General features: G+C 39.0%; 1 protein-coding gene across 2 annotated transcripts in view; it reads left to right on the top strand.

Annotated features, from left to right (window-relative positions):
* LOC143322598 (synaptic vesicle glycoprotein 2B-like) overlaps positions 1–12,921 on the top strand; it is a 38,090-nt gene that overhangs the window by 6,393 nt on the left and 18,776 nt on the right. Inside the window, exons 2-3 of one of the 2 annotated variants that reach the window (XM_076733886.1) lie at positions 6,771–6,848; positions 10,498–11,149. In XM_076733886.1, the coding sequence (XP_076590001.1) occupies positions 10,914–11,149 (236 nt within the window). In that variant the 5' untranslated portion in view covers positions 6,771–6,848; positions 10,498–10,913. The remainder of the gene's footprint in view (positions 1–6,770; positions 6,849–10,497; positions 11,150–12,921) is intronic. The other variant, XM_076733885.1, reaches the window with a different exon arrangement.

Genomic DNA, 12,921 nt, shown 5'->3' with positions numbered 1-12,921 from the left:
ATGATATTTCTGAACCAACCTGGCAGCATTACAAAGTAGCAAATAGGCTACTTCACCAGGCTTGTCGTACGCACTGGCTTGTAGCTTTTCAAACTAGCTAGTTGCAGCTAGTTGCAATGCCTAATATAGATGAACAATTTGCTGAAAAATAAACTACGACACCACTAAAAGTATGCCAAATAAGCTATTACCAGTTCCTGCTGCAATATAGTCATAGATGTGCAGACAACTAGCGCTGAATATCTTTGGTACTGAAGAAATCTTAAACATGCTTTTCTCAGGAAAGCTCTGAAGCATCTTTTTTCTCTGATCTCTAAGCGGATTTATGGAGATGTCCTCTTCAGGGAGTTCAATCACAATGACAGATACACTGAGTTTTATGTTTGTGTATTACGATTTCAGTTGTGAGTAGCCTGTGACCCCACCTGGTGGAAAAGTCATGCCACACCGCTACTCAGATGACATAATGCCTGCTAGGGGATATTAAGCATGGCTTTATTAGTGTGTGCGTCTGCTTGTGTGTAATCACCAAGTATGAAATCAGTCAACCATCACATCCCAATCTGACCCAACATCTGTTTCAGACGTGCCTCCTCACTTGTGCCACTAATTATCTGTCTCACACAGAAGCTGATTAAGTTTAAGAATAGTTCACACCAAGCTGCTCAGCTGAAACTTTTTGTATTTTTTTATTTTTTATTTGGTCAAGTGGCAACAAAGTTTAAGCAAATAAAACTGCATCAAGACACCCTAAAGTGTTGGTCCTCTTCCAATAATCTATAGTGCTTTATTACATTTTGTCCAGATTGAATATAGACATTAATTTGATTCTTTTTTTGTTTGTTTGTTTGTTTTACCCATGCTTATTTGCCCCAAACAGCCAATGTAGAGACATTAGCTGTAGCTGTAAGGAAACTAAGTCCATGTGTGGGGTATGCTTGTTTATGTTAGTCAGACAGCTCAGCCTCTAAATGATCTTAAAACTTAGCATAAATTCAAGTTCCTTTTATTATTTTCCTCTTCCTCACTCCTTTCTTCCACACAGTGATGATCATAATCATAAAGGCTTGGGATAGTGCAAAGTTAAAACAAACCTTCTGGGGTCTAAAGGCATTTTCTTGATTTTTACATATCTTCTTCAAATCCAGAATCTAAAAATGTTTTTCAATGTACTTGCATATAACATGGTACCTATGTGTTATGAATGTGTATGAAAATTTGCAGAAACATCTCAGCTTCAATAGATGTGTACATAATATGTACACATTTTGTATTTTGCATATTATGCAAAATGAGCAACTATATACTATACATCAAAAACACATTAAAAAAAACAGTATTTACAGTATTTACATAATGTGCATGTTTTCTTGACCTGATGGAGAGGAGAGAAGGAGGTGTGGCTGTTGGAGAGATACTGCCTGAGGTTCATTTGGCTCTGGCAGCTGTGTATACTCTCTACAAAAATAAATACATACGTAAATGATTAAATAGGACATTCATTACTATTAAGTTAACTGAAAAAAATTTCTTCTATCTTCTATCTTTAAACTTTAAACTTAAATCCCTCAAATGTTCAGGCTATTGAGCAATGTCAAGGATAAAAAAGGGCATGGTAAACTTCAGGTGATATTTAGACATGGCATGATCACATACCCACCAGTTCGATTAATATTATTTAGAAAATGGCATGATCAGTCTGCAGGTTGTGTAACAATGATATACGTGAGAGTAGCGATATGGCATCAAAAAGGATTTATTATCTTTGATTGTGTCAAATTTTATGGACCAAGTATCCCTGTGAAACTTGTGGAAACAGAAACTATGTTTTTAAATGCACAACCAAACAATGCTGAGGAATATTGTTGACCAATTATTATGTTTTCATGTCCTCTGTACTGTGAACAGACCTGAGCACCCTCCAGGATGGCATTCAGAGGGTGAAGAAAAATCTTAAATTAAACTTGGTGAAACCTGCAGACATCCTGCTGACTCTGCTATCAGATTAATTATGTGCTGTATAAGGAGAGAGATAGTCAATACAGGCTGATAAAGTTGGGTCATTGACAGAGATGGGCCGATGGGGGACAGACAAGCTCGGTCTGTCTTTAATTTCCTGCTGGCCAGCTACCAATAACAAAATAACCTATTGCTGGGTCACCATTCATCAATGTTCAGCTGTCAATCAAATAATTTCCCACTGCTTAGTCATATCAGACATCAGGCTTTCTTTCTTTTTTCCTTTCTCTATATCTCATTCAAAGTTTCTCGTCTGTTTTCTTGGTTGTTCTTGTTATCAGCAAGACAGATATACAAAATGACAATAAAAAGGACCATTAAATACAAGAAAAAATGATTCAAATTGAATGCACTCCCATAGATAGACAAAAAAAAATGAATGACTGCATGAATCTATTTGAGATGATATTTGGCATAGTGCACAATGGGAAAGCTGAAGGTTTGGGTCTTTGGCCATTAGAGCCCATCAGGAAGTTATATTTTAAGGAGGGGTGATAGTAATGCCATGAGCATCCTACCAACACACCATCTGAAGGAGTCTAAACACTGATGGTGGTGGAGAATGGTTGAAGAGCAATGGCTGAAGATCTGGATGAATGAGATGTGGAATGGAACTTCTGATGAGCTCAGTGGAAGTACACATGGATGCTTCATGTAATAAAACTGGAGGTGAATGGGGTGAAGGAAGATTGCAGAAGGCGCTCTTCCTCAGTCTGGTGCATACACCTCTATGCCTTCCTTTTTTCCAATTTCCAATTGTTGCTCCTAATAACAACTGGGATGCAGGGGGTGTTCTTAGGGGTACCTGACCTTTAATTATGTATGTGTATTTTGCAACTGTTACGCTGCAGTCATTCTTCAACATGGAACAGTTTGTTATTATTATTGTTGTCACCTTTGCCAAGGCTATGTCACCTTTTAGCTATCACTTCAAGCAACTCCCGACTGAACTGACCTTCCATTTCTTCCTTTCTACACTACTTTTTGCTTAACAGCAAGGTTGTCATGTTTATTTCAAGGATCTGCGCAATGCAATAGCACACTGGGGTGAGTGAGACTGAAAATCCAATTCCAGTGGCTGTAACCACCAGATAATCAGTCTCCCTGCGAGGGGCCTAGCAATATCAGTATGTCTTGAAATGGTCTCTCTCCCTTGACATTAGTGTCTGACAGAAGAACATAGGACAGAGGACGGTATACCCCTCATTCTAGGTATACTCAGGGCTTGTGTCCTAAAACCCCAAATCTAGTTCCTCTCTTGAGGGGCAAGGATTGGTATTTCGAACATTTTAGAGAACGGTAGAAACAAGGACCGTACTGCAGTTTCATTGAAGAAACCTTGGATGAAAGTATGGAATATATCAAAATGGACAAGGCCAAAAGGTGAAACAAAATCCCACAGAGACTAATAATAATAAGCTTGCTATTCCTTAATTTAACAAGGTTTCCTGTGAGGGGTGTTATCTCAGTCTGTCTAATCTCTAAGATTACTTCCATGTTCTCTCTCCCTCTCAGTGTTGCTTTTCCTTTCACAGTGGAGCTGAGGGGGTGTCCATGCCTTCTGAAGTGCAGGGTGTTTCATCCTATATATGGTTAAAAACTGGATACAAAGCTTCTCATTGGTTAGACAGCGTATACATGTTCTACATAAGCAGGCTTTGTGTTTTTTGAACAAAGCTAAAATTAGAGCATATTTTTTTCATCTTGTCTCAAAGTCTTTTAGGCACAGTTCCCCTTTTTGCTTGCTCAGGTATGGCACACTGGCAGAATGCGCTCTTGGACTTGGCCCTCTCCTGACAGTATATATAGTTAATTCAAAATGTTCAATAACCGTGTCCATGATATTACAGGTAATGTCCCATTATTGCACATTATATCCCATTATATACTGTAAATCAGACGTTTTAATCATTGTCACCCTAAATGAATAGAACAGGGCTGAAAAGGAGGCTGGAGCCACCTGAGCAAATAGGGCAAGACATAGTAGAGCTTAACAAACAGTTGAACAAAGCAATGGGACATAACAGAATTGAACAAAGTGGAGTAATAAATCCAGTGGTCATCACCCCAACCACTAATGGTGTACTGCTATTAGCCAAATGGAGAAATGGTCTGCCTTCATCAAGAGCCTCAGAGGCAGAAGAAACCACATGACCAGGCAGATGGGACACTTCATTATGTATCACAGTAATCAGTTTAAGTTTTAGTTAGTTTTAGCAGCATTGCATCACAAATTCAAAAGTAAAATACTGCACTTCACTGCTTGTTGTCTTTGTAATTCTGGAATCAGGTACTGGTAAATACATCACATCAACCAGGGCAGTCACATCAACAGTCAGTCCGAGCAACATTGACATTACAGATTTGGTTCACATCAAATATTTCTAACTTCTTTTTTAGTCTTTTTGTGGTCTGATCCCAGCATAGTCTACATCGCGTTAGTTCAGAAAGAGCACTGGAGTAGCCCTTGGATTATCTGATTTGTATGAGCTCCTTTATTGATCATTGTTTACCAGCTGCCTCACAATCAGCTGAATTGTCACATCCAGTCATATTCACGCAGGGATGTATAGCATGACCATTACAACCTGATACTTACTTATCAATGTTACTCTACTGATGCCCTAATCCAATCCCTCTGCCACCTCAATCGCTCATCCAAAATTTCTGGTACTGTTGGTCTAACTAAGATTTAATAATCTTGAACATTTAATCATGTATGTGTAAAGTTGTCTGCCAAATCTAAGTGTACAACCATTTGCTGTAATAATAATGGCAAACTTTATTTGTATGCCACTTTTCATATAAGAAATTCTGCTTTACAACAAAGACATCACGTGCACAAGAGACAGACTGAACATAACAACAGGGATAGAACATTACTGGAAAATAAGATGTAAAAATAAAGCCGATTTGCTTATAATATTAAAAATAAGATAAAAAATGAGGATGAAAGAAGAATAGAACAGAGAATGAATCGCATAAGATAGAAAATAGAACATACTGAATAATAATAAAAATATTAATATTCTATTAATATATATGATATTAATATTGAGTATATGAAAAAAACTACTTTTTTATTTTATTGTCTCTGTCAGTTTTGGGAATTAGTTCTGTTTATTTAAATGAACAGTTCAGATATATCTCAACATAACTGAATTAAAGGTCAGAAACTAATATCCAGTAAGCTAATACGAAGATGTGTCTAAAACTTGGACAACAGTAGCATTAGCTGCTTGCTTTTTCACAGCAGACATTTTGACACTATGAAGCTTACGCTTTTGCAAAATTGACTGGACTCAGAGATGCAGACCGGTAGAAAGAATGAGGCTACAAAAATTGAGAATTTATTAAACAGCTCTCTGAAACTGAAGGCAAACTCTTGGTGGGCTGAACAGGAAACCACAACTGGGAGGTAGAGGCAGAGCGAGACACTGGACGTGACTGGCAGACACTGAAAGGGATCAGGATAAACTGGCCACCAGAGGTGAAGAAAGCCAGACTTATATACTGCTGGTCTGATGAGCTTGATGCGCAGCAGGTGCTCAGGTGATTAGGCAGGAGCCAGCAGAGAGTGTAGGAGACCACGCCCAGCCTCAGACAGACAAGGGAGCAGACAGACAAATAACACGAAGGGAACGGGGAAAGGGGAAAGGGTTGATCACACAATAGGAGGAAAAGCACAGGTGTAATTTATAACATTAATCGTGACTGCATTATGCTCAGATGTCGCAGTTGCTAGGCCCTGGTACTCTGCATGCTCACCCACTGCCATGACCGTTAGACTTCAATTTAACTGAGACATCACTAGTGTTAGTTACTGTTACATTTATACACAGACACACAGTTACTGGAGTTTAAAAAATCTCTGTTTAAGAAACCTAAAAACCCTGAACAAGATGTCCAAATGCCCAAATATACATGTGCCAAGGTCTGAAAGTGCTCAGTCATTGAGAGGGGGGGGGGGGGGGGGGGGGGGGTAGAGAAGGAGAAGGGAAAGAAGAGACAGGGAGGGAAGAGAGCGAGAGAGGCAATTCTTTATGATTGTTGCAGCAACGTTAAGGTGAATCTGTGAAGTAAAAACACACAGGGGAGAAGAATATTTAGTACTAGAAAATGCATTTCCTACAGAAAATGCAATGTGAATGCTGACCGCTAATAGAAATTTCAAAGCATACCTGGAAATGCAGAAATGTGAACTTATACTAGTTAGTTATATTTTTGAGAAACTGCGGTCATTCTTGTTTATATGTTTTGTTGCATTTTTAAACAATTGTTGTATATATTTTGTGTTTGTCTGTATGTTTAAATTGCTACTGCAACAGAATATTTTCCCAAATTGGGATCAATAAAGAAACAGTCAAGTCAGTCAAGAAAGCAATTTCCAAAAAAATCTGAAATCTTAAATGTGTTGCACTGCACAGCTGAAAAACCTGGAAGCTGAACTGCATTACCTTACGAAACTAAGAGTTGAAATACACTGCCAGAAAAGCTGGCAGCTAAACTTTAATACTGCCCCCCGTGAGCTCCTCTCACCATATGGCGGCGATCATCATCTGAGCGTCCCCTTCCAGCCAGCAGAATATTAATGAATTCAGAAAATGCATGCATCTAACATTACTCACCAGTGGAAGAGGTCCCGTCCTGATAATGATGTCCGAGTAGCTTGCCAACTTCTGCAATAAACCAAAAAGTCTGTAATTCACAATTCACCCATTCTACATAATCACATTATTTTCTAACTCCAGACCACCATCAAACCACTCAGATCTGCAGGCTGGTCATCCCCTGGAGCCGACAGCAGCGCAGTGGCCGGACTATGTGAGGTATCTCCATCGTTGTCGGAGAATCTCTGAGCTTGTCTATTAGACACAACAGGCAACACTTGGGTTTATTTACGTTGGAAAAATGTTGTATTTGTCTACACACTGCTGTGTGCACATGCCTTATGATGATGATGGGTGTCTGCTCTGCAGCGTTGACAACCCAGTGCACTGAACAAGGCTTCTGATTTGCATGGAGGGACAAGGCTATTGAGTTTTATGCGCAGAAAACATTTGCTTAATAACCACCCCTTTGCTAGTGCAGCATTTTATCAAACAAGTACATTAAAATTTATGTCATTTTTTTTATTGGCAGTAACATAACTAATTCTGCAGCACTGCATTTCAAAATTACAAGACAGCTACTCTTGGCCTCAGCCTATAACCACAATGCTTGTATTTCACCATTTTTTAACATTGTGGTCCCATGATTCATGGTCTATTGCTGATGTATGATGGGATGGCACTGGGCTGTCATGCTGACTCAAAAATTCAGAGCCATTTTTCATTCCTAGTTCATCCCATGCAGACAGAGAATATGTGCTTTGCATGGAAGAGTTGAGCTGTGGTATAATGTGGCACTGGCACTGAATGGCTGGCTAAGAAAGCATCCATATGGTGAATATGACCGAGTCACCTCTAAGACAACGCAAACAGGAAGGAAGACTGAGCTTCATTTTCGTGTCAGTGCGGTGCACGAAGCACAGTGTCACACCGGCAAACTGCCATTTTCCTGGGTAGCACTGAGAATATTCTCTTGACTGCACAGATTTGGTATCTTGGTCGCCCTGTACCCCAGGGGGAGGAGAGGCGTGGTGGATGGCGTGGCACGCTCTTCCACTCGCCTGCTCAGAGCAGGTCGACAGCTCAGTGCACTTGTGTTCCATAATATGCTGGTCACTATGATTTGGTGAAGTCACTCCCAACAAGCCACAGTCATGCATGGCAGGACTTCTGTCCTATTATTGCAGGCAAGTTATATCCTTTACCCACAAGACACAAACACACAAGACTGCCTGAGTGGATTTACATAGGTTCAATACACATCTGCTTAACAAGGCCAAGTGTGAATGGAAAATTGGACTTTCCTGGATAAGACAGGTTACACTTCAGTGTCACTAAGGGTGCCGTTGTCATAACAAAAGTCGAAATGTCTTAATGTCATACTGCAGAGACTTATTCAGGAAACAGAAAAAAGGCAATATTAGGATAAAATAAACCTGAATTATTCTGTAATATATTTACTTCTGCACACTGTGGTGTAAATCAGCAGGTGTGTTGGAGGCGGACACATTGAAAATAGTTAAAAACCATAGATCAATTAAAACTTCAGTCTCCATTAATGACACACTCACAATGACCTGTCTGTTCCTGCCAAAGCGTCGCCTGGAGCTCCGCATTTTAAATTGCAACTCTAATTACAATTGGCTGTGATGAGCAACACGATGTGATAGAGATTGTTAGGCTTAAATTTTATGGTGCTGTTCCCAGAAACGAAAGAGTGAGTGGATTATGAATTATCATTCAATTTTTGAAGAGGCAGTCCACCAGTTTAATGCATGAAGCTCAGTTTACCGTCATGAAGAGTGCAACTGAGCCTGTGAAAACAGTTGCATGACGTAGCTCTGGAGAGAGCCTTCCACAGTTAGAAAAATAACCCAGATTATGTCATTAAGATAATGTCATTTTGGGGGACTTTAAATATGTTACTAAAAGCCTGTGTTACAAACCGGAATTTGAAAGACATTGCAGTTTCAAGGAAAGACATTATTGCTGCACTGTGGGAAGTATAGTATCCACTGCATCAGTTTGGACTGTTCTTTTTTGATCTTTTTCACATAATTACCCCAATTTTATCCCCATCATAATAAATGTATGGAGTATCCCTTTAACAAACCATAAAGGAAAAGAAAAGAAATACTGTAATGTCAGTAAGTAATCTGACAGCCACTGTAACTGTGTGTGTGTATCATTAAACATTGGTCAGGCTCCTAATATCCTTGTCATCTCTGTTGAACTGATGAATTAAATGCAAGTCACTGACATGACATGACACTGACACATGTAACTCTTAAAGGGATCCTTGGCTTTTAAAATAAACCAACACCCTGCACTCTGTTTTTGTGGTTTAATGGCTCTGAACACAGAGTGCAGTCAGGGCATTTAGTTCTTGGTTGTTTTGTTCCCAGAGGAAACAGTGATGACCTTTTTTTTTTTTTTTCTCCTGTCTTTTAAAAGCAGTGTACACTGGACCATAACACTTGGTTCACTTTGGATTGAACTAAAGAGTGCCTCTATCAGTAAAGCTTCTCCAAATAGGAGGCTGAAGAGATGCTGAAAAATGACTTGCACCTTCTTTGCCAATGTTCTTTGACATAATATGACACCTATTTTCAGTATGATGGTGCATGGCAGGGACCTGCACTAGTGAACGGTCTTTTTAGCCACACTAAGGACTGGATAGGCAGGAAGAATTGTATTCACCCTCTGACTATTTATCTCGAGCCATCATCAGGTCAACATGTTGATGTATCCATTAATTTGTTTAATGACCAAATACCTGCAAAACTAATTATCATTAATGCGCATTCTCATCAGCCAAAGCTTTACTCTGTGGTAAACAATATACCTGCTAAACATCAGCATGTTAGCATTGTTCTGAGCTGCGAGCACGAATGTAGACTATTTCATTCACATAGGCTTTGTTTTCTTTCCTTGTGCTTGATTAGTATGTTGATAATGCTCTTTCTTCTTTGAACTGAAGAAGTGAAGTGTGTCTAACAGGTTGATAACAGTATGTGGATAAGTGATGGTTTGTCATGTCCAGTAAATTCCAATAAAATTACAGGATTCACTGTTTATTAACAATTAGTTAGAGGAGAAAAGCCTCCTATATGCCATGTGACCGCTCTGAGAAGGTACAATGATTGCCTGAATCATATTACTGCAATGAGTTTCAGTAGTGATCAGCAGCATGGAGCAGGCTTAAGTGCAGATTTTACAAACTGAAAATCCTCCAAAATTACACTGATATGATTTCTCCTGTCAAGCAAATGAAAAATGAACTGCACAAAACTTGATTGGCTAGGGAGGAATCTTCATCTTATCATATGTAAACAACATATGACCAGCAGTGGCTTCATATGTTAGCCTGAACTCCTTCCAGGACCATCTGCCTCCACAAACAGCCTGCAATAAAAACTCCATGGACGAATTGTTTTGCATTACAGGATAAGTGGTGCAGCATTTACAAAACATCAAGCAAGACTGTGTGTGAATGCATGTGTGTTTGTTATACTCCTCCATTTGTGGTCCAGCAAGAAAAAAACAAAGACAGAACCACTAAAACTAAAATTTCCACTAAAAAGTTATTTGTTACCCCAAAACCACAAATGATGAGGTGGCTGTGGGCAAACAAACATGCTTAATTTACTTGTGGATGAGCAGAAATGTAAAAAAAACAACAACAACAAAAAAAAACCTAACCTCAAAGTTGAGCTGGTTCAGCACATTAAAAACATTAAAGAACAGGCCGTAAAGGTGGTAGACAGTATTCATTAATCAAAGCCTGTAATATTGCAAGACTCTCTTATGCAATGAGATATTTGTTTTTTAGTTTTGAGAATAAACTAACTAACTTTTCTGTTTTCAGGAGTAAAAACTGAAGACAGGATCTGAGGACTCAGACCAGCACCACCACAACAACTAAACCCAGGAGCTGACACAGACACCCACAAAGAAGCTCCTGGAGCTCATTCACAATATCTGCTCTCATACAGAAAATCATGACTGCTTAAAATGCACTGCACAACAAAGTGGGTCAATTTGAGATGTTAGATGTTAACACCATTATTCACTATTAACTCTACAGGCCAGCAGGAGGAACACAATCACTGGTATTAATGACTGTGGCACCAGCAGTTTAGCATAATTTGCACTTTCAAGCTAATTAAGTCATCATGCTAAACTAAAGGATTAACACCATACTAGACATAATTAACAAGACAAACAAAAACCTTCTTCTTGCTGTAAAATTAGCTATTAGCCAAGCAGGCCTTCTTAGCCAAAATGGCTGACCCCTACCAAAACAACATATACCACCAAGGAGGGGGTGACAGCTATGAGACTTATGGAGAAGGTGGTGGCCATGATGGATATGGTTACCAGGCAGACTACCCTCCCCAAGAAGAGGACGCAGCGAGTGACGTGACTGAGGGACACGATGATGAGGATCAGATGTATGAAGGAGAATATCAAGGGATACCACATCCTGACGAGGTGAAGGCTGCGCAGAGAGCCGCACGGTGAGACACAGCACATTTGTCCTTTTTGTTTGTTCTGTCAATGTACCAGAAAGCACAGAAAAATGTGCAACAGTGTGGCTACAGACCGCACTCTCAGATTTTTAGTGCACCTTCTATTGGCCCCAATATTCTAAGACGCCAACCTTTACTGACCCCTCATGATGTCTTTATGGTCTGAATTTCTCTCCCCCGGCTGTGTCTTCCAGTGGGCTGACCACCTTTTAGACCACACCCCTCTCCCAACTTGATTTGACCGTCCTGGACCCCTAATGCCTCTGTCTTCTTAGGCTCCAACCTTCCCAGATCCCAATTTTTCCACAGATCCATTAAATGCCTCATCTTATATTCTATATTACATATATTTTACATGACAGCCCACCATTATGCAAACCATGCTGCTGGTGGTAGTGTTAGAGAGTAAAGTACATTTGCTCATGTACAGTTTTTAGTGGTACATGCATTTTACTTGAATATTTCCATGTCTATATGCCACTTTCCACTACATTTAACTGACAACTAAGTTATTGGATCTTTTCATTTTTAAGAATTTACATAAAATACAGGAGAAACGTTTCTAAAACAGAGAGCAAAGAACATTTTTCTGCAGAATTCAATTTGTCACTCTTAATACTCTATGTGTAATATGCTAATAACATTAATGTAAATGTACTTTTATGTAATTAAGTAGGATTTTGAATGCAAGACTTTCACTGTACCTATTTTTAGATTGTTGTGTTGGCACTTTTGTTTAAGTGAAGGCTCTGAATACTTACTCCACCAGTGGCCGGCACTTAGAAACATTAATGTGCATTTCCAGGCAGCCTGGGTTTCCATTCATTTTGTATAAGCAGACTCTTACTGAGTTACGTAATCCATCACAGTGAACAACAAGTCTGCATTCATTTTTTGTCAAAGTTGCGTTTCCATTATGAGGTAATGCAGTGCAGACTTCTAAATCAATCTACACTTTAATTCCATTAACACACACATATATAACTAACACAAAAATCAATACAGGGTTGATGATCACAATGAATGATTACACATATCAATTATGTTTCTGCTAATTGATTTTCATACTGTCTCAATCCCAAACACAGTCATAGCTGCAAAAAAGTGAATTGAAGGTGATGGTGATCTAGAAAATTCTAAGCAAATCAAAACTAAGTGTTACATTTTTAAGAAAACATTTAGCGTCCTCTTTCTGATGTTTTAAAGTCGAGCGATATTCTCTATTCTTCCTCTTGTCGTTAAATCCCATAAAAAGATCCGACCATGAATTGATCATATAACAAGTAAAGGTTCACAGAGACGTCGCTGTCTGTACACTGTCTTTTCAACCAGAAAGAATATCTGTCTCTGTATCTGTTTTCAGATAGAACACATAAAGTGGCCCTGGTTTATACATTAAATCCAGCAACTGTTGTATTTTCTAACCAAATGTTCATTGGCAGTGTAATTGTTGTGCTTTCAGAGCATCAAATTGGTTCAATATTGACATATAATTCATACTGAAATATATCTCCATATCCTCAAACTGTGCTTTTCATTTCTCTCTTTCTTGTTATTCATTTTTAACTAAACTAAGTTTTATCAAATGTCTGAAGCCTATGCATTATCAGTTTACATCAGTCTTCCCATGTATAGCCTCACCACAATTAACCAGAAAGGAGTCAAAACTCAGACAGTTTAACAGAAATGACTAACATTTAATGAAACGTGGCTGTGGCCAAGGCTCGCATGAAGGTGAGGTACGATGACAGGCACATTCA

The sequence above is a fragment of the Chaetodon auriga genome, chromosome 6 (assembly GCF_051107435.1).
Source record: "Chaetodon auriga isolate fChaAug3 chromosome 6, fChaAug3.hap1, whole genome shotgun sequence".
NCBI classification, from domain to species: Eukaryota; Metazoa; Chordata; class Actinopteri; order Chaetodontiformes; family Chaetodontidae; genus Chaetodon; species Chaetodon auriga.
Note: the sequence above shows the minus strand (reverse complement) of the source record. Positions and strands in the feature narration are given on the sequence as shown.